This window comes from Helianthus annuus, chromosome 3 (assembly GCF_002127325.2).
Source record: "Helianthus annuus cultivar XRQ/B chromosome 3, HanXRQr2.0-SUNRISE, whole genome shotgun sequence".
In the NCBI taxonomy this organism is placed as follows: Eukaryota; Viridiplantae; Streptophyta; class Magnoliopsida; order Asterales; family Asteraceae; genus Helianthus; species Helianthus annuus.
The window spans coordinates 174,439,722-174,462,086 of NC_035435.2; the positions used below are offsets into that span (position 1 = coordinate 174,439,722).

Below are 22,365 nucleotides of genomic sequence, written 5' to 3' on the forward strand. Positions count from 1 at the left end.
AACTAGAATTGCGACCCGCCACAATGCGGCGGGGATTCTTTAGTTATAACTAAGTCGATCTAGGACCCGCACGTTATGTTAAACCTGTCAAACGGGAAAAAAAATAGACGATGTTAAAACGTTCACCCATACACGCACGTAGCGTCGTGTTAACTCACAAAATTTAGAACAAAACGTAAAAACGTTAAACCAAAGACGCACGTTGCGATGTATTGTCACACCCCATTATTTACAGCTCAGCCCGGTGGGGAGTATCGTGACATAGATTGATATCGTCATAGTCAAACATACACAGAATAGCACAACGGAAGTCTTCGAATATAAAATATTATTACAAACCCAAATGTCTGAAATATAAAAATACGATGTGCAGACAAGCTTGTAATAATCCACAGGCGGGTCATTATAACAAAAGAAGTTTATCAGACTAATGACTTATGCAAAGGAGTTGCAAGATCCTCGCCTAACAATCCTGAGCAGCTTCCAGCCTATTTATGTATTTGTACCTGTCACTTAGACTTTTGAAAATACGTCAGTTTTCACTGGTAAATACAATTAACCGACACATTTGAAAATGTTTTTGAAAATTGATTTAGGTGCACAAGGCACAAAAATATTTTATGAAAGTTGACCCATTTGTTATCTCAGGATCTAAAGGACCTTTTCAGTCTCCCGGAGCAGGGTTTTGATATTTCTCTAGCTCAACAACAGTTGCATAAAGAGCATGATTGCGAACACAAAATGTTTCTTTCTACCATTATTTTCTAAATTATTTAATCAACTTTTTGTTGCATAACATTGCTTCCTTTTTGGTTGGGTAATAAAGTTACTGGTGTCATTTATTTATAGGGATTCGTCGCTAGAAGCGCACACCAAGTTTCTGGAATCTCTTGGTATAGCTGGCATCAGTCACCACAGTTTGCTATTCTCCAAGACTTCCCCCGTGACAGTTTTACGAGACGAACTACTGACAAGGTGGGACCCACTTCCATTTTCAAGGGCGTTTTTGGGAATTTCACAATTTGAATTATGGCATAACAACCATGATGTGGTTTTTTGCATGGTTTTGTAGGATTAGGAGGCGATCAACATATCCGAGTAGCTCATCTTCGTGTTACCCTCATAAACAAACTTATGCGTATGTCTACTCAGAATCCGAATATTTTTTTGCGTTGATAATTTTGTGGTGAATTATTTATTTATTGTTAATCTCCGTCTTTAGCAATGCTCGATTTGCTTTCAACCGAAAGGATGTTGCGCAAAGGAAGAACCTCTCCCCAAATATTTCCATCAAGTTGATAGAATCACAAGTTAATTGCATGTCTCAAGTTTATGCAAACAAGGTACATCTAATTATAATTGCAAAACTTTCAGAACTCCTAATAAACAATCATTTTATATAATTTTTTTTGTATTTAGGATATTTTTATCATCTATTATATGTATTTTTATGATTACATACATGTTAAAAGTAGTTTACATATGTCTAATAGCCAAATTATATATATGTGTAATAACTAATTACATATATGTAAAAAAACTAGTTTACATATGTGTAATTATAAATTTGTATATAAAAATGATAAAATTACTCTTAACATGCAGGTAATCATAAAAATATACATAATAAATGATAAAATTATCCTAAACATAAAAATATATAAATAAAAAGATTGTTTATTAGGAGTTCTGTAAATATTTATAGTTCTGAAATGATCTTTAAAAGTCTGTTATTGTTGAAATACATAAAATGAAGATAGTATTTCTTAGGATCATTTGACAAAACCTTGGATTCTTATAATAATAATTCATGGTGTTTGAACATTAAGTTTAGATATCTAAATTTATAGTCTGGTAATTGATTCAGGTAGTGGCGGCAAGGTTACAGAAACATGTTGCTGGGTTGAGTTCAGAGATCCATAAGCTGCGAATGTTCAAACTTCGTTATTACTTGAAGTTCGTTAAATGAAACCATGAGATTTTGTTGTGAAACATAACCTTCATGTTTTGATGCATGTTCCACTCTACAAAATGCTTTACTACTTGAAGTTCATGCTATTATGTCTTTTGTTAGGTCTCTTTGGCCGCGTTTTGGTCATGTCAACCAGACACCCGGTCAGTCTTTTGTCTGGTTGACAGGACCATAACGCGGCCAAAGCTCGGCGTTTTGATCCGGTCAACAGACCCGTCAGTCTTTTGTCTGGTTGACCGGACCAAAACGCCGCGCTTTGACCACAGCTCGACACTGCAGGGTGTGCATATAGGACAAAAAGCCCTTTTTGGTGTGCATATAGGCATTTGGGTGTGCCAATAGGTACGCCCTTTAAATTTTTTGAAATCGGGACACAAAATAAAACAACCTTCATCCAGGATTAGAATTCGCGATATATGTATTTTACAATATTACATGTTACATATACATATGTATATATTCTCATTTCACTATTTCAATATCCAAATAATCCTATCAAATTACTAACCTTCCCTCCCTGTAAAATGACAACAAAATCATCTCATATGTACACAAAAATCGATAATCATTCAACTAGTTCATAAATAGATTCACATGCAAGAGCTCGTTTTCAGCTCGACTCTGCTATAACAGAAGCCAAGGTTTCGTGTCTCTTGAGTTCTTGAGCTTTCCTGCGATTCGACTCCAAGACAATAAGGAGTGCGGTTATGTCAGCAGGGCTAACCCCACCAACTCTGCTTGCCTGACCAATAGTTTGTGGCCTCACCTGAAAACAAACAAACATATATCACACCATAATTCAAAATATAATGAGAGATTATTAGCATATGAAAGTTTTCATGCTTGATTTGATTTCATATGATAGTTAAATGCCCGGATAGTCCCTGTGGTTTGCTCTTTTTTCACCTTTAGTCCCTAACTTTCTAAAATTACAGCTATAGTCCCCAACTTTTCAATTTTCATTCCCGGATAGTCCCTGTGCCTAACATCAGTTAGTTTTTTCAGTTAAAAGGGTGTGAAATGACAAAAATATCATTTCCTTAAAAGGGCAAACCACAGGGACTATCTGAGCATTTAATAATAAGTCAAAGCACCACCATTCCCAACCATTACCCACCTACAAATCACCACCATACCCTCCGGTGAATCTTTAACGCCGGCTACTCCCACCCAAGAACACTAACCTTTTCACCAAACTCCCATACATTTGCTTAAAGAGAGAGAACAGTGTGCGAGTTTGGTGAAACGGTTAGTGTTCTTGGGTGGGAGTAGCCGGCGTTAAAGATTCACCGGAGGGTATGGTGGTGATTTGCAGGTGGGTAATGGTTGGGAATGGTGGTGCTTTGACTTATTATTAAATGCTCAGATAGTCCCTGTGGTTTGCCCTTTTTAAGGAAAAGATATTTTTGTCATTTCACACCCTTTTAACTGAAAAAACTAACTGATGTTAGGCACAGGGACTATCCGGGAATGAAAATTGAAAAGTTGGGGACTATAGCTGTAATTTTAGAAAGTTAGGGACTAAAGGTGAAAAAAGAGCAAACCACAGGGACTATCCGGGCATTTAACTCTCGGTTAAATTACCTTTGATAGCTTTTCACGTGCTTCATGCGATAAAGTGTTCATAGAATGATAATCTAAGTTGGCAGGAAGGGGCTTATGTTGTCGATGAACCATCTGAAAAAAAAAAAAAAAAAAATAGAAGATGATGCGCGCACACACACTAAGCGGTGCCCTCAATACAAAACCACTTTTTAAGTTGAGAAATGCAAGGACCGCGTAAGCACTTTTACGCAGTGCTTTAAAGATAATCAAATGTAGTGGGAGAGAGACAGAGATGCGGTTAAAAAGAGTCTTTTGTGTCACATTCAAAGCACTTAATTAAAATTGGTTTTGTATTGAAGATTCCTGCGTATAAAATGCGAGTAAAGTACACGGATGGTCCCTATGGTTTACAAAATTTTGGATTTGGTCCCTAGATTTTTGAAAGTACACGGATGGTCCCTGTGGTTTGCACTTTGTAACACGTTTAGTCCCCATCCAAAAAATCTCAAGGTTTTAGCATGTCCAAGTTAGGGACTAGATGCGTTACAAAGTGCAAACCACAGGGACCATCCATGTATTTTTGGATAAAGTTGGGGACTAAATGCGTTACAAAGTGCGAATCATAGGGACCATTTTTGTACTTTTGAAAAGCTAGGGACCATATCCAAAATTTTGGCAAAACCACAAGGACCATCAGTGTACTTTACTCTAAAAATGCACAGAAGATGCTACGAAGGTGATTTGAGTTGATTTAGATTGTTAACCTGTTGCAACTGGCTGTGTTGGCGTGCAATCAAGCCTTCGTATTTGATATCAATCTCTATGCATTCCTTTTCCGTCCTTGACAGGTCCACGTTTCCAAGCCCGTGTTTGTCAAACAGTTTGTATTCAATATGCGGCTTTTTTAACAGGCCTTCAAGTGTCGAATGATCCCTAACCGGTTGACCAGACAGAAGACTAACTTCATTGACTAATTCTTCACCTGTTTACGACATTTTTAGCTTTTTGTTCATACAACTAAACAGAAAAAACATATGGTTGTTACCCTTACTTGTAACCCGGACACTTTTCAATCTTTTTTTCTCATTGGAGATTCGGGCTTGCTTTTCTTGGTACGCTGACCATCTTTTGTCGTCTATTAAACCAATTTCATGACCTAAAGGTGTGAGGCGGCTGTCGGCATTATCAGATCGAAGAATTAACCGATATTCTGAACGGCTGAAAAGAAGTAAGCATTTAGAAGATGTTAAAATATGATACTATATTTAAATCCCAACACAAATGCTTATTTAGCACATCACAGTACCTTGTGAGCATGCGGTAAGGCTCTCGAAGATCTTTGGTAACGAGATCATCAATTAAAGTACCAATATAACTGCTTTCCCGCTCAAGAACAATGAGCGGCTTCCCGTCTGAATGCCTAGCAGCGTTTATCCCCGAAATAATTCCCTATAATGACGAATCAACAGAATAAAACCAAAGCACGTAAAGAAAAATAAAAATTGTAAATAGAGTAAGATTAGGTTTGGCCAGTTTTCCGACTTTCGTCCAAAGGTTTATTTTTCCGCATCTAGATCCAAAAGGTTTGAAATCTTGCCATTTTCATCCAGCTCGTTAACTCCATCCACTTTTCTCCGTTAAGTCAGGGGTAATTTTGTCTTCTTATATAGTAAGGGTATTTGAATACTAGTACATCATGCTAAATGTTTGTATGAAAAAGACCGAATTGCCCTTTAAATTAACAAAAGGACGAAAATACCCCTAACTTAACGGAGAAAAATGGATGGAGTTAACGAGCCGGATGAAAATGACAAGATTTCAAACCTTATGGATCCAGATGTGGAAAAACAAGCCTTTGGACGTAAGTCGCAAAACTGACCAAACCTCAGGGACGAAAATGACATTTTACTCTTGTAAACAAGTAAAATATGATGCCAGACCTGAGCAGCAGCTTCTTCATAACCTGTTGTTCCGTTTATTTGACCAGAGAAAAAAAGCCCTTGAATTTTTTTGGTCATAAGAGACCTGGAGCACTGATGAGCCGGTAAGTAATCATACTCTACCGCATACGCGGGTCTCAGCATTGAACAGTTCTCTAATCCTGGTAACGTTCTCAATAACGGTAACTGTAATCTTTCAGGTAACCCAGTTGAGAAACCCTGCAATAAGGTTTAACATGAAAAGGGAAAAAACAAGGTCAATATTCACATTATACATTGTATTATCTTCAACAAGTCAAATGGTTACAATAAGATCATAAATCATCCCAATTCCAGCCACATTCAAAAATAAGAAAGAGTAAAATTCAATTTTCGTCCCTGAGGTTTGGTCAGTTTTGTGACTTTCGTCCAAAGGTTTGTTTTTTCACATCTGGACCCAAAAGGTGTGAAATCTTGTCATTTTCATCCGGCTCATTAACTCCATCCATTTTTCTCCGTTAAGTCAGGGGTATTTCCGTCCTTTTTGTTAACTTAAAGGGCAATTTGGTCTTTTTCACTTTATTTACAAGCATTTAGCATAATGTACAAGTATTCACTTAAAGGGCAATACAGTCTTTTTCACTTTATGTACGAAAATACCCTTGACTTAACGGAGAAAAATGGATGGAGTTAACGTCTTAATGAGCCGGATGAAAATGGCAAGATTTCAAACCTTCTGGATCCAGATGCGAAAAAAACAAATCTTTAGACGAAAGTCGAAAAACTGGCCAAACCTCGGGAACGAAAATGGGATTTTACTCAACAAAAAAAAAAACCTCAAACACTCAAAATGGATAGATAGTGCAATTTGAAAGCTCAAGGAGAGACCTGCACATAGAGCTCAGGTACAGTTCGGCCTTCTGGTTCAAGAAATATTTGATGCGAGTCTTTATCTTGGAATCTCACAATCTAGAAAAAGAACAAACGATAACACATGATTCATGTAAAAAGTTGATGGATTATAGAGACAAAGTTCATGATTATGGTGACTGTAATTTTAACGAAATGTGAAAATGAGATGATAATGTACCTTGTCTTCAATTGAAGGGCAATACCGAGGCCCCTTAGCTTCCACCCACCCTCCATAAGTAGGAGTTTCATGTAAGTTGTCTTTTATTAGCTGATGAGTTACTTGTGTTGTACGGGTGAGATAACAGCACATTTGCTCCCGTTCAATGTGGTACGTCGGATCAAAACTAAACCAATGCACCTGTATCACCCACTCATATCAACAACATAACAATCGTAATCAATTATCTTATGTGGTTAAGTGCAAAAACCTCTTCATCTCCGTGTTGAGGCTCTAACACAGAATAATCGACAGTGCGTGAGTCAACACGTGCAGGTGTCCCGGTTTTTAACCGGTCAGTTTCGAATCCAAGTGACTGTAGATGTTCGGTAAGGCCATGAGAAGCTGATTCGCCAGCTCGTCCAGCGGGCATTGATGTTCTGCCTACCCAAACTTTTCCACTCATGAAAGTGCCAGTTGTAAGAACAACAGAACTTGAATAGAAATTCATCCCAAAAAATGTGCGAACGCCTTTGACGTCATCATTTGTTCCCAGTAAAAGATCTGTTACCATTGCTTCTCTAATAGACAAGTTGGGAGTGCTGAATATACAAAAGCATAGTTAAAATCATATGTCGGAAAAATTATTGATTATAAAAGTTAAGTGAGCTTACCTTTCTACAATCTTTTTCATCTCGATTGCGTATTCTCTTTTATCGGTTTGAGCACGCAATGCTCTAACAGCAGGGCCTCTAGAGGCGTTAAGAACGCGCTTTTGTAAATAACATCTGAAGTATGTAAGCAGGAATAATCAATATCTTTAAATTAAGAAATGCAGTATTAATCAAGATAGGACTCATATTGATTTTTAAAAGTTAAAATAGACTCTTTTCTGTGGATTTAGTGAGTGATGCTGCTGAAAATTTTGAACAATCATAGTAACTTCCTATTTTTCTAGAAGAGTAAAATGCCATTTTCGTCCCCTGAGGTTTGGCCAGTTTTGCGACTTTCGTCCAAAGGTGTGTTTTTCCGCATCAGGATCCAAAAGGTTTGAAAGTTTGACATTTTCATTTGGCTTGTTAACTTCATCCATTTTTTTCCGTTAAGTCGGTATTTAGTAAGGGTATTTTAAATGCTTGTACATAAGGTCAAAAAGACCGAATTGCCCTTTAGGTTAACTAAAAAAAGACGAAAATACCCCTGACTTAACGGAGAAGAATGGATGGAGTTAATGAGCAGGATGAAAATGGCAAGATTTCAAACCTTTTGGGTCCAGATGCAGAAAGACAAACCTTTGGACGAAAGTCGCAAAACCGCCCAAACCTAAGGGACGAAAATGGCATTTTACTCTTTCTAGAAAAATCAAGTGTTTTCCTATATAGGCCTTTAAGGAAGAGTAGCATTTCTTTGACATGAAAAGAGAACATTTTGAGTACATGAAAAGGGTGACTTTTTGAGATGGAAAGAGTGACAATCGATGCGATAATAAAAAGTTGTGTGATAAAATGGCCAGAAAATGGTAGACCGTAAAAGTAAAAGAAAATCACTTTATAACATGTCCACTTAGAGGGTGAAATTTACCTATCAGCCATCTTTCCAATTTCACCACCTAATGCATCCACTTCATGTACAAGTTGAGACTTTGCAGGTCCGCCAACTGCTGGATTGCAGGGCTGTAACAGACTTGTGTTAGTGAGAGATGACATTGAAAGGGGAATTTATTTGCAATACAGAATAGTACAGAAAAAAACTTAACCTGCCATGCAATGCGATCGATATTTAGTGTTAGAAGAAGAGTTTTTGCCCCTAAACGAGCAGATGCAAGAGCAGCTTCACAGCCAGCATGACCACCTCCTACCACTATTACATCATATGTTTCTTCACCTGCTGCAACATGATTATTCCAGTCTAGGAGGTTTTTTCAATAATGAAGTAGATTGTGTTAGTATAAAGATCACAAAGCAACATCTTAAAAATAATGGCTTGTAGTTACCATATCATTTAATAGATAAATGATATAACGCCCCAATGACCAACCCACCAAAAAAGACAAAAACGCTCATTCTTTAAGCACAAAAGGCCCTCTGTGGTATATAAAATGATGCAAAAAGCGTCAAGTTATATAGCATACCATCTCAAGGGTGGGAGAAAGAGTTTGTTCCTCAAATGTTTTCTTTCTGGTTCATGAATTCTTTTTCAATCCAACTCGTTTTCAGCATATGTTTAAATCTCAAAGCTTTTTTATGTTAACCCTAAGGCCTAAACCACATACTAAAAAGATAAACGATTCATGCTTAAATTAAATCTCGGAGCAAAAAAGGAAAACAATATAAGTGTATAACATACAGTTTAATAGTTTATTATTTATTATATTTTTGTTTGGTCAATTGTTGAATAAAATCAACATCAACAAAACATCTAGAACCGAAAAGAGAAACCTAGTGTGATCTGTAACATCTTACGTCTCTTCTACAAATCTATGCTAAAAAAACAGAATGCGGGCCAAAAACATCTTGGATAAAACCTGCCCTCAATCCATGCCAATAAATCACTAATATTGAAGTTGCTTAATAGTTCTTTCCTCATCAACCAGCAACAATCAATAATGAACTATTCAATATTCATACCACATTCAGCTTTCTAAATTCTTCTAACTGAAAAGTTTTGATCAATTGTTCCAAGGGCAAATATAAACCTATCATGATGCAAACCACTCTATGTGTTGAAAATTACAGTAGTAGATTTCAAAACAAAAACAATACAATGAACTAATGAAGACTGATGAATTTGCAACCGGTTCTATATCAGATTTTCATTCTATTTCTAAAAAGCATAAAAGATTAAATATAATCATACCACATAGCAAAATGGAAAAAAAAAATCGAAATGAAGCAAAGGTGTTTGATGAAACGCCTAAACGAAAAATCACAACAGTTAAGCCTCAATAATGTGCATTCAAATTTGAATTCGAAAAAGCATAAAGGATTGAATATAATCATATCAGGTAGCAAAATGAAAAAAAAATCGAAATGAAGCAAAGGTGTTTGATGAAATGCCTGAACGAAAATAACAAGAATTAAGCCTGAATAATGTGTACACGTATACCTGATGAGCTCGAAGAGACAACTGAATAATATCGTGGAGAATTGGAACGGAAGAAACCGAAGCAGAGAGGTGGTTTGCAGGTTCGTTTAAAGGTAAGAGACGACGAGCGAGGAGGACGGAGGAAAGGAAGAATAGAGAAGGTTCGAGGAATTCGAGTAAGGTGAAGAAGTGATACGGCGGCGGTGGCCATGTGCGGTGGCGGTGGTCCGGTGGTGGTGGCAGTTGGATGGGGTTGGGGGAGGATAGTGTGTTCAGAACTTGTGAAGAAGGAAGAGATGAAAAAGAAGTTGCAACAAGGGTCCCTGATGTTTGGGTCTACTTACAATCATGATCCGTTACTTTTATATTTAACAGTTACGGATTTCCGCATGTATCTTTAATCGTTTCACCTAGATCATCATCTCCTTCTTGCACTTGGATAATCTGTAGTGAGCGTTGCCCCTTCCACATCACCAATTCCTGACGCCAAATACAAGTCTTGCACTTGGATAATCTGTAGTGAGCGTTGCCCCTTCCACATCACCAATTCCCGACGGCAAATACAAGAACATGGGCGCCAAACTGTGGTGCCAAAGATCCCTTCGCCATGGCAATAACGTGGGCGAAAGAAGAGGTGAGAAAGAGATTAAACGATTTTTAAATTTTAACTCAATCATGTGGTGCCACATCACCTACACGTTATGTGATTTAGCTGATTTTTTTAGTGAATTTTGTAATTTGGACTCAAGTAGTTAAATTTAGAAAGCATTGGGACTCTGATTTAAACAAGTTTAGGTTTTGAGTTTAAGTAGTTAAATGGTCAAAACACAGCGACTCGAAAAGGACTTTACTCTTAATTCTTATATGGTTGCTTAAAAAGGAAATGCATATAACATTAAATTTCATTTTACACAAAAAAATGGTTCCAATCTACAAGACAATCAACCACTATAAATTCGTGTTTAAAACTTTATACCATTTGCAAACATTGGGAAACAAACTAAAGACATTACCGTAAATATATCCTATGAGTTGATAGTTATCAACGCTCATTTTAGTAACTTCCCAAAATATATGACATTTCATTAACTTGAGAACCTCCGTCCTACCCCAATGGTTATCAATGGGTAATAAAACACCCGGATACATATACATTAACGCCTTCTCTAACAAGCAAATAACTTCCGTTTTCTAAAGGCGAATATCTATAAACCTGATTGACAAGCAAGCCGCTAGAATCAATCAAAAGAGATACAAAAACAAAAAACACCCAAATACATATACGCCTAGATACACAACCAAATCAAATCGCTAAATGAGTTAGTGGTGGAGTGGTAAGGGAGAGATCTGTTGTTCCAAGTGACCCAAGTATTCCTGCCCCTATCCATTAGTCTCGGCGACACCTGGTGATGATGGGGGACTAGGCGAGATCGCTAGTTGGATCCTTGAACTGAGCGGGTTTTGCCTCATAGCACTGTCGTGCCTTCGGGCGAGTGCTCATGAGCTTCGGCCTAGGTGAGGGTTTCCCCAGTTTGAAGGGGAGTGTATCTCGACGTGGTAAATTTCACTAGTAGCCCATCTAAAGAATTCATTGGTCGTTCGAAGAAAGAACAACCAAATCAAATCAAATCAATTGAATTAGAAGTCAAAATCAAATCAACTAAATTATAAATTAAAAGAATTTCGTCGAAGTTGGCAAGGTATCTTTGTTGTTAAACGACCAAGCAAATAACTTCTAATAACACTAAACTAACTTTAAAACAATAAATTACAAATTTACACCCAATCAAATAACTTGTAAATCTTGTAATCTATACTATTTACTATATAAAGCATTTATTATGTACAAAATGGTAAATTCTCATCAAATTTTACGATGCCTAACTTTTTTTATCATTTTCCTTTATTCATACCCCTATTCCCTTGATCAATGACATTTATGTTTAATAAATCTATACTATATATTAGATTATTTATAAATAATAATAAAAATAAGCTTATGGATAATAAACTCATCACATTCATCAAGAACATATATTCAAAAATGCATTCTATTGTATTTGTGTATTTGGACTAAAAGACGAATAAGTGAACCAAAATGAATCAAATTTAACATAAAATGTGTTTTGTAATTTAGAGAAGTTAGCTAAAAATTTAGATGTAAATTATACACTCCGCCGCAACGCGCGAGTTTTTCACTAGATAAAAAAATGTTGCAGTATATTGTATAATGTTTCCTATTTATCACAAGGGTTTCTCTTGCGTTGCAGCCGCAAAACGCGAGTGCTTTTATATATATATATACACACAACGTATATGTGATTTTTTAACGTTTTTAAGTTTGAATTATATTCTGAGCCCATATTGTCGACTTCGCTGTAACGCACAGGTTACTCACCGGTGACATTAAACTAACTTTAAAAAATAAGAATAAGAGGTAAAGTTGGTTTCCCATTCACGTGTGGATTACAAATACTTTACCAAATGTCTTTTGCTTCATTCATCTCCTTTTACGTGTCCCCCAATTCTCTCTCTCTCTCTCTCTCTCATCGGAGCTTCACCACCGCCGGTGATCCACAACATTCGCTATATACCTTTCTCCGATCACTATCAACAGCCATGACTCCTGAGTAGTAAGTTCTTTTGTCTATTCCAATCAATTTCTATTCAATTTCTTCTTTTTCTTTTGATCGGATCATCTTTTTATTACCTAATTCCTCGATTTGGTGATTCAATTAACTGGATCTTGATTTGTTGTTCTGATGTAGATGTTCGATTTTATGATTTTGTGTGATAGATGAGTTAGGGTTTTTTATATTTATTTATCATTGGATCGGGACTCAGGGAGGGTAGATCACATATTCACACAAATTTACGAACACCTGTATATAGTTTGTATTATGATTGCTATCTACTTGGTGTAATTTAGCATAATTACTGCTAGGTTTATGTGAAAAATGTGAAATTTAGTTCATGAAAGAATTGTATTAGATGATGTGTTAGTTTCATAGTTTGTTGGATGGAATAATTGAAGATATATATATATATATATATATTTTTTTATAACTTTTTAACCTAATAGGCTAATATTATCTCTGTAGATTATAGTAGCAGCTGTTGAATGTTGACGGTTAATATTCGATGCCAAATCGTTAAAACTGTAAACAATCAAAGTTGTTTCGTTTTCTTTTTGATTAAACGAAACATAACGTGTGGATTTTTATTAAAACGGGCATCGTAATGAGGATTCTTTAGCTATATTACGATCGAAGTGTTTTTCTTTTTATTTATTTTCTCTGTTGTATACTGTTAAATTATTTATTGTAGGCAAAAGATGTGTTTCCGTTTTTGGTTTGGTTTTAGTTGGATAGGGTTACTATTTGATGAACTAGTTAGAAGATTTTTCATTTAGAGGATTTGATTTGTTAAGTGCTTTTGGGGGGGGGGGGGGGGGGGGGGGGGGAGATACAGTTGAGGGAGAAGTATATATTTGTGTGAAAAAGATAGTGCTTTCAGCATTAGTTTATTGCTTGAACGTCAGCAGATAGGATATGACGCAGGTACATTATTACCTGCTCTTCTTGAGGTCGTATTGGAACCAGAAATTTATAAGTAACGGTCAGGTTCAGGTGTTTATATTAGTCTCAAATGGTTTCAAGATTATGATAGCTCAAGCTTAGTTCATGGGTGCTAAATGTGTTTTTGAAAATTATCTAGAGTATATAATATATTGATGTCGGAACCAACAAACCGGTCCTAATGCTTTACGAAATGTATCTTTTTAAAGTTTCTTCTTCTTGTTTTCATTGTTTAGAGATCTATTAAGATGTGTAACAGTAGTAATCATTTGTGTGTTCCATGTGATTAGCTATGATTTCGATTGAGATACACGAAAAATTTTAGGGTTAAACTGTCTTAAAACAAGCTTTTAATATCTTATTGTAATATGTATTTTTTTTCTATTCCGACTTTGTTTTATTTGACATCAATGATTACCACATGCGTTTGAAATAATGTCTTTGGATTGGCCGTTTGCGTTTTGCTTTTGCATTGAATAACTGCATGCATGGCTTCGTAAATATATGTATTTCTGACATCATCTTTGGCAGTGACTACCTGTTCAAGCTTTTGCTCATTGGAGATTCGGGTGTAGGAAAGTCATGTCTACTTCTGAGGTTTGCTGTAAGTGTCTTCGATCGTATACAAAACATGCTTTTTGTACATCTACATATTATTTATTTGGAGATATTTTTCTTTTTTGTACGAGTTTTTCCTTTGCCGCCCATTAAGTATTAATGCCCGTTAAAAATATGCTATTGACTGATTTTCCTTGATTATCTTTTCTACTTGTTATAGGACGATTCTTACTTGGACAGTTACATAAGCACCATCGGAGTCGATTTTGTACGTAACTATTATTTCTGTTGATTGCTAACTTGAAATACACATCTTGAAGTTTGACTAAATTTTTTTTTGCGTCTTTCGGTTAGAAAATTCGTACCGTGGAGCAAGATGCCAAGGTTATCAAGCTTCAAATTGTAAGTTTAAGCTATGATTTAATTCATAATGATCTGATTTGTAGTCATACAAACCAAATCTTCGTTCTTATCGATTTTTTTTAGTATGTGATTTATTTTTCTTTCTTTTTCTGCTCTGCTAATGCACAGTGGGATACTGCTGGCCAAGAACGTTTTAGGACAATCACAAGCAGCTACTATCGAGGAGCACATGGCATCATCGTTAGTGATATACTTGCGGTTTTTCTTACTTCAAAAATACCTATTTGCCCATAAAAGAGATATTTTATAGAGTAAATTACAAAAATCGTCCTTTATGTATGTCACTTATTGCAAACAGTGTCCTTTGTCTTCAATAATTACAGAAAACGTACTCGATGTTTGCAAACCCTTGCAGGTTATGTCCTTTAGCCCTAACTCGGTTAATTTTTGTAGTTAAATCTGACCAAATGGACCCCACATGAGGGTATTTTTGTGGTTAAATCTGAACAAATGGACCTCACATGAGAGTAAAATGACCAAAATACCCTCATGTGGGGTCCATTTGGTCAGATTTAACCACAAAAAATTAACTGAGCTAGGGCTAAAGGACATAACTTGCAAGGGTTTGCAAACATCGAGTACATTTTCTGTAATTGTTGAAGACAAAGGGCACAGTTTGCAATAAGTGACATACATAAAGGACGGTTTTTGTAATTTACTCTATTTTATAAATAGTCAAAGCTTGCAATATGCATGGTTGTCGAGTAATGTGTCTTTTTTGTATGTGTTCAGGTGGTTTATGATGTGACGGACCAAGAGAGCTTTAATAACGTTAAGCAGTGGCTGAGTGAAATCGACCGTTACGCTAGTGAGAACGTTAACAAGATCCTTGTTGGAAACAAATGCGATCTTGTTGCAAATAAAGTCGTTTCAACCGAAACAGCCAAGGTAAAATCTCAATTGGGATTTTCAGTACTATAAACGCATCATTTAAATGAATTATCTGTTGATATTTACAGGCATTTGCTGATGAAATTGGAATTCCGTTCTTGGAAACAAGTGCAAAAGATGCAACCAATGTCGAACAGGCTTTCATGGCCATGACGGCTTCCATCAAAGACAGGTAAGTGTCGTGATATGATCAAACAACAAGCTATCATGTGTTTTTCCTAGGGCTGGCATATCGTGTATACCCGTACACGATAAGACACGACACGATAAGAGACGATACACGAAATCCCATACACGAACACGACACGATAACTTAGCGTGTCCTTTTTTTCAAACACGAACACGAACACGACGCGATATACACGAAAATTACCTGTTAATACCTGTTAACACGACTGTTCGACTGTTATACACGAAAATTACCTGTTAACACGAACACGACATGCTATCTGAGGGAGTTTAGGGTTTTATTTTTTTTGAATTGAATGATGAATGAAAATAGAAAGGAATTAAAGAACGCACACACACATGGCTAATGAGTTTTACTTAATTTAATTTCTTATCGTGTACTAACGGGTATTAACAGGTAAACAGGTATTTAACCTGTTTATACACGAAAATTAACAGGTGATCTCGTGTCTACCTGTTTGGTACACGATACCTGTTAAGGCCATACACGATACCTGTTAACTTCGTGTAGGTTCGTGTCGTGTATTCGTGTAAAATTGCCAGCCCTAGTTTTTCCAAATGTAATGGGTACTTAATGATTTGTTTGTTTTGTTAACGTAGGATGGCGAGTCAACCCAATTTGAATACCTCAAAGCCTCCAACGGTCAACATTCGTGGTCAACCGGTCTCCCAGAACAGCGGATGCTGCTCTTAGTGGTTGTATTTGATGGGGGTGATGTGGCGGTGTACAAGTATTGTCCTTGTGTTAGGGTTGGATTCTTTTTACTTTCTTTGTTTCAGATTGTTTGCATTGTATAAAATTCAAGAATTCTTTTTACAATGTTTGTCATGTCAAGAATACAAAAAAATTGTTCTAGTTCTTTCAATGTCGTTGAAAATCGTAGTTTGAACCGCTTTGGTATCCATTAAAGTCGCTAGCTTTCAAGCTCGTTTGAGCTCAAACTCGTCTTGTTTAACACGAGAATTAAGCTCGAGCTTGTTTAAACTCGAAAGCTCTAGCTCGGTCTAAACCCTGCATGTCTAATGGAACAAACACTTGAACATAATAAGAGTTAATTACTGTTTTCGTCCCTATGGTTTGTCAAAAATCACTATATCAGTCTATTAGTTTAAAAATTGTGATTTCGGTCCATGTGGTTTCACTTTCGTAACCATTTCAGTCCACCTCGTAACCATTTCAGTCCCTGTACTTAACAGACCACAGGGACTGAAATAGTTACGAAAGTGAAACCACAGGGACTGAATGGTTACGAAAATGAAATCACAGGGACCGAAATCGCAATTTTAAAACTAATAGACTGAAATAGTGATTTTTGACAAACCACAGAGACGAAAACAGTAATTAGCTCACATAATAAACTTAGTTAAATCAAGTAAACCATACAAACATAAAGAACTAAAAATTGTCATTCATCTATTTCAAAACAAAACTGAGAAACATGTGTCTCAAACATACAAATTAACTGGCCTTCATATGCTCCAAATCTCTAAAAACTTTAAAAGGCGAGTTTCTCACTTGCCGCCTAAAGTTGGGAAGTGACTAGGATCCTCGATTTTGGGAGCTTCGTGTGCATAGCTTGAACCACCGCCTTGGTTAAAACGACCACCGCCTCTATTGCCACGCCCACGCCCACGGCCGCCTGGGGAGTAATACCTTTCACCTTCGGCAGGTTTCAAAAACTCGTTGATGCTGAGTGACTGTAACCACAAATACGTTCTTAGCAAGTTCAAATAAAACTAAGAATTGAAAAGTTTGCTCGACAATAGAAGTCGAAACAGCATAGGATTACCTTCTTAGCGCGTTCTTCTTTTTCAGCAATCTCTTTACGTTTATCTTTATCAGAACCCTATAAAACAATTCCAAATCAGTTAAAGTTAGTACAATTAAAAAAGCTCATGAAAGTAACTTGTAAAACCCTCGTATAAAATAAAGAGTAAATTACGATTTTGGCCCCTGTGGTTATATCATTTTTACCCTTTTAGCTCAAAAAAGAAATTTTTAACATCTGAGCCCCCAACGTCTTTTTTTCCAACACTTTTGGCCCCTAACACTAACCTCATCCATTAAATGTTAGGGACCAAAAGGGTTGAAAAAAAGACGTTAGGGGCCACCAAAAGGGTTAGAAAAAAAGACGTTGGGGGCTCAGATGTTAAAAAATTATTTTTTTGGGCTAAAAGGGTAAAATTAATATAACCACAGGGGCCAAAATCGTAATTTACTCTAAAATAAAAAAAATTACTCACCAATTTGACAAAAATGTCATCATTAGTTTTCTTGTTTGAGAGTTGCTGCATGGATGCAAGCTCCTTGTCAACTTCCACCTTCCGTTCTTCGGTCTTGAGTGCTTCCAGAGCTTTCCGCTTCTCTTCTAGAACCTTCTGGTATTCTTCAAGCGTCATTTCCTGCATCACAACGTATCCAACAAATTTGCATCGTCAAACGTTCAGAATCATTAATAAAACCGTTACAAAATCAAGACGCATAGATTAAGTATTCACCTTATTCTCAGGCTCCTCGACACGTTCATTAGCCGTGTCGTTTTTCACATCAGCTGTGTCTTCCTCGGGTTCGGGCTTATCAGACGCCACGTTTTTCTCGTTTTCAACCACCTCTTCTTGAATCTCCCTGTGACGGAAAAAATTATAAGAATTACTTACAAAAACAAAAATTATTTCATAAATTAAAAAAAAAAAAAAAAAAAACTTGGTAAGTAGAAAAAATACTGTTTGATTTCATCAGCCTGAGTTCCCCAGTTCCCACGGCCCGCTCCCTCGCGCTTGAATTCATTCCTGCACATAAAATGAAAAAAAATCACGTTAAGCCGATAAAACGAGCACAGTTCAAAACAGGTATTTTTAAAAAAAAATTGTATCCATAATTTCAGATTAAAAAAAAAAAAGAAAAAGATTTTACCCACGCCCTGTGCCGCTATGACGTTCATATGTCCTACGTGGACGTTCTCCATCCTCACCACCATCACCATTAGCAAAAGACACACGACGCTCACCGCGAAAACCGCCACGAGGACCACCATAACCACCACCACGTCTCTCAGAAGACTTTCCATCAGACTCTTCGATACCACGGTTACCAAACGAACCCTCATTGTTGGCCGAATCTCTATTGTATCCACCACTTCCACGCCCACCACGACCGTACCCACGACCACCACGCCCGCCACGCCCACCTTCATTTCTGGCTTCTCTCACTGCATATATATATAAATCCAAAAGATAATCACGCACACATAAGACTACAAGCAGCATCATCAAATACCCGTATACATAATCATTCTCAAAATAGGATATTAACTCGAACATTACAAAAAAGTATCAACCAACCAATCATGCTTCCAACTTAGGGGCCGTTTGGCAACTTCTGAATGGTTAAGTGATGAACCAATAAGAGGTCTAAACCATTAAGTGCTGAATCTGTAAGATGTCTGAACCAATAAGAGAGCCAGTATAATGCTTAACCGTTTAGAGGCAAATGTCTGACCAATTCAGATTAGAGGTCTTAACCATTCAGACTTAGTATAATGCTTAACCATTCACAGGCAAATGTCTGAGACATTCAGACATCTGCTCGCGAAACAAACAGTCTGAACCAGTAAGAAGTCTGAGCCATTAAGAGCCTCATTAAGAGGTAAACAAACAACCCCTTAGTAAGTGTACATCAACAAAACACAACTCAACAATACGGTAATCTCATTAAGTCGTGCACGTCTAAAATGAGCATCTCATTATCGCGGTCTCGATAAATAAACATTGCATATATGATTATCCAAGCATTAAGGGGTCAAATAGTTGCATATATTACTTCTACCAATAATAAAATTTTCTCACTCAACCCATAGTTGTTAACGGCGAATAACGATAAGGTATCTATATGCTACATAGCGAACAACGATAAATTAAACCAATCACCCAAACATGTTAATTTTTATATGTTTGTTGCAACTTTATCTCACAGAAACTATCATCTACCCCCCCCCCCCACAAAAACCAAAAAAAAAAAAAAACAATCACCCAAACATGTTAATTTTTATATGTTTGTTGCAACTTTAACTCACAGAAACTATCATCTAACCCCCCCCCCCCCCCCAAAAAAAAAAAAAAAAAAAAAAAACCCAAATTTAGTGAACTAGCATGCATATAGATCAAGCAGTATATAACTAAAATAGCAATAAAACTCAAAAACTCACCGGCTTGAGCTGGAGGAAGAGGCTTAGAGGGAAGCTTAGCCGGCTGAGCAGTGGCTTTACCGGCTGGAGCTGCAGCTGGGGCTTTATTAGCCGGTGCTGCAACAATCTTTTGCACAAGCTGTTCTGGGTCATCATTATCATCATCACCAAGCAAATCAAAAGGGTTCATAGTGGCCATTTCTTGTCTTTATTGCACTAAGAAAGAACCCTTTGGTGAAAAGTTTGAATCTTTGCAACAGATAAGAGCCCTAATTGCAAATTGTGATGGTCATGTTTGATTAAGATTGATTACCCAACAGAGGTTGAAGAATCTTGAAAGTTGAAACCCTAGCCGCAATGTAAGTGTTGTTGGGAGAGATAAGAGTGGGTGGAATAATGGGATTGGAACCTAATCTTTAAAGTTAAGTCTATGTGGGTGCGAAGGTGAGGGATTGGGGCATTGCTCGACACGTGGGAGAAGTGGGTTTTATCAGTCCACACCCAAAAAAGTGGGGTGTAGAAGGGGCGTGACCAGGCCAGCGTTGCGGAAGGGGCTATCCAAACGGTCATCAACACCCAGCCAAGCATTCTCAGAAACGTCACCCCAGGCTAGCGCCTCATGCCAAACGGGCAACGCACACCAAAACGCCAACCCGGGGTGGAGCACCCGACGTTAAAGGGCTAAAAACGCCCCTTGGCTACGCCCACACCCACCGATCTAAAAGTCTTGAGTTATTTACTTGTTTTTGGTAGATGGTATTTTGTACTTTGAACCCTCTATTTTTATCTATTTATAGTTTGACACTTCTATTTAGAGGTATGCATGATTCGGTTGTTCGCATTATCTGTAACCGTAATCGGAGTCATCGGTTAATTGGTTCGGTTTATTTGGTTACTTTGTTGGTGTTCGGTTAATAACCAAGCCAAACATTGACTAAATTTTTTGTTTGGAAATACATGTGATAAATGTATAAATACATGAAATAGATATATAAATACATAATTGGGTGTATAAATATATGAAATGGAGGTATAAATACATGAAATAGAGGTATAAATAAATAAAATGAAGGTATAAATACATGAAATGAAAGTATAAAATATGAAATACATGAAATGGAGGTATAGAAGTTTGAAATATATGAAAATATAAATGGTTCAGTTTGGTTAACCGATGGTACAAAAAAAATAACCGATAACTGAGTTTCGGTTAATTCGGTTTCGGTTAATTTCGGTTCGGTTTCGTCAGCTTTCGGTTCGGTTTCGTCGGCTTTCGATTCGGTTTCAGTTAACGGTTCGATTATTACCCACCCCTACTTCTATTTATTGGCAAAATGAAAAAAAAAGTAATGAAAAGGCATATTTACTTCTTTTACCAAGGTTAATAGATTGAAGTGGTTCATGGTTCTATACTTGGTTAGATAATTTGGTTTAATTTGTTTGTTTTCTATTTTGGTTTTACTTAACTGATACACTGGTTCGATCATTGATTAGATGATTTGATTTGATTGTTCGTTCTTTTATCTCATTAACGTGGGTCACTGGTTTGATCCTTGATTAGATAATTTGATTTGAGTGTTATCTCATTTTACTAAAGTGGGTGAGCCGTCTTTAGTTATTGATTATTGGTAATTTTGTTCTGATAAATAAACAAGTTCATTAAAATAGTATACCCTTACAAAAACCGAAAATATCATATATGCTTTTATAAAATAGTTAAAATATCAGATATACCCAATTTATTAAAAACAATCTAATAAATAATCATTTTACACTTATTTTTTTAACTTCTAACTTTTCATATATGCTTATCTTCTAACTTCATATCTTTATATCACGGAAATTAGAATAGCTAGAATCAAATAGAATTGGTTAAATCACATAAATTACATCGAAATAGAAGGTAAACGGGCAACAAGCTGCACCGCTACCTCTTTTTAAATATGTTTACTACAATCAAAGAAATTATAACATGTGACATTGTAGGTGTTTAGAGGTTATTTATATGTTTATATTGTACATTGGTGGTCTATAGACTATAGACTATACTTGTAAGCATCAATTCAACTAGGATGTAAACGAACCGAACAAACACGAACAAGACCTTGTTCGTGTTCGTTTGTTAAAAAATATATGTGTTCGCGAACCGTTCACGAACACTTATCGAACGGGATTTTATGTTTGTGTTCGTTTGTTAAGGAAATGAACTTGTTCGTGTTCGTTTGTGTTTGTTTGTTAATTTTAGGCAACGAACGTTGATGAACACAAATGAGCACAAACTAATGTTTATGAACACAAATGGAAACAAACAAACACAAACAATCGTTCATAAACAGAATATACAATACATTGATACTTAATAGATATTTAATATGTCAGAATTTTGATATATTTAAATAAATATAAAAACTAAAACACTAATGAACCATTGAACACAAGTGAACACGTTACCGAACGTTCACGAACATAAACGAACGAACGCGACCTCTGTTCATGTTTGTTCATATAACTAAACGAACGAAATTTCTTGTTCGTGTTCGTTTGTTTAATAAACGAACGAACACAAACGAACTTCCTGCCGAACGGTTCACGAACTGTTCGCCGAACGTTTGGTTCGTTTACAGCCCTAAATTCAACAGTGTATAAATCATATCCTTAGTATTAAATGTGGATGTTAGATGTAGATATGCTAGTGTATGCTTAGTATATTGTATATATTGTATTCGTCACTAGTCTCTTGATGAAGTCATTGTCGTATAATTAATAACAAAAAGTTTTCCTAATATTAATAATCTGGCATACATTTCAAAAGAGAAAAACAACATAGATATTATCAGATATACAATATTATATTATAATTTGAACACTAGTAATAGAATATGTTTATTATATATTTCTACATGAGCTAACCAATAGCCTATAGAAGTTAGCAGCTTTGTATTTAAAGAGGCAT

The 22,365-nt window shown here is 36.3% G+C and overlaps 4 protein-coding genes across 4 annotated transcripts; 2 read left to right on the forward strand and 2 right to left on the reverse strand.

The window, feature by feature from the left end:
- The first annotated feature begins 651 nt into the window (after nucleotides 1-651).
- On the forward strand, nucleotides 652-2,111 carry LOC110932650 (protein CHROMATIN REMODELING 24-like). The gene is made up of 5 exons (XM_022175971.2): nucleotides 652-743; nucleotides 850-975; nucleotides 1,073-1,138; nucleotides 1,223-1,343; nucleotides 1,868-2,111. Coding segments are annotated over exons 1-5 (417 nt in total). The 5' UTR covers nucleotides 652-741; the 3' UTR covers nucleotides 1,970-2,111.
- A 259-nt stretch (nucleotides 2,112-2,370) lies between these two features.
- Nucleotides 2,371-9,889, reverse strand: LOC110931017 (tRNA uridine 5-carboxymethylaminomethyl modification enzyme MnmG). The gene is made up of 13 exons (XM_022174412.2): nucleotides 9,611-9,889; nucleotides 8,262-8,413; nucleotides 8,087-8,178; nucleotides 7,180-7,293; nucleotides 6,777-7,107; nucleotides 6,527-6,706; nucleotides 6,325-6,405; nucleotides 5,458-5,676; nucleotides 4,824-4,966; nucleotides 4,569-4,735; nucleotides 4,282-4,499; nucleotides 3,557-3,649; nucleotides 2,371-2,738 (listed from the first exon to the last, which is right to left on the reverse strand). Exons 1-13 carry the CDS (start codon nucleotides 9,798-9,800, stop codon nucleotides 2,583-2,585), a joined length of 2,136 nt encoding a protein of 711 aa, XP_022030104.1. The 5' UTR covers nucleotides 9,801-9,889; the 3' UTR covers nucleotides 2,371-2,582.
- Nucleotides 9,890-12,046: 2,157 nt separating this feature from the next.
- LOC110931018 (ras-related protein RABD2c) lies at nucleotides 12,047-16,106 on the forward strand. Its single transcript, XM_022174413.2, has 8 exons — nucleotides 12,047-12,222; nucleotides 13,699-13,771; nucleotides 13,946-13,993; nucleotides 14,080-14,127; nucleotides 14,257-14,328; nucleotides 14,881-15,036; nucleotides 15,108-15,211; nucleotides 15,829-16,106. Exons 1-8 carry the CDS (start codon nucleotides 12,074-12,076, stop codon nucleotides 15,920-15,922), a joined length of 744 nt encoding a protein of 247 aa, XP_022030105.2. The 5' UTR covers nucleotides 12,047-12,073; the 3' UTR covers nucleotides 15,923-16,106.
- A 464-nt stretch (nucleotides 16,107-16,570) lies between these two features.
- Nucleotides 16,571-19,821, reverse strand: LOC110931019 (RGG repeats nuclear RNA binding protein A). The gene is made up of 7 exons (XM_022174414.2): nucleotides 19,434-19,821; nucleotides 18,143-18,437; nucleotides 17,953-18,018; nucleotides 17,728-17,854; nucleotides 17,473-17,631; nucleotides 17,019-17,075; nucleotides 16,571-16,926 (listed from the first exon to the last, which is right to left on the reverse strand). Exons 1-7 carry the CDS (start codon nucleotides 19,609-19,611, stop codon nucleotides 16,741-16,743), a joined length of 1,068 nt encoding a protein of 355 aa, XP_022030106.1. The 5' UTR covers nucleotides 19,612-19,821; the 3' UTR covers nucleotides 16,571-16,740.
- Nucleotides 19,822-22,365: the final 2,544 nt, after the last annotated feature.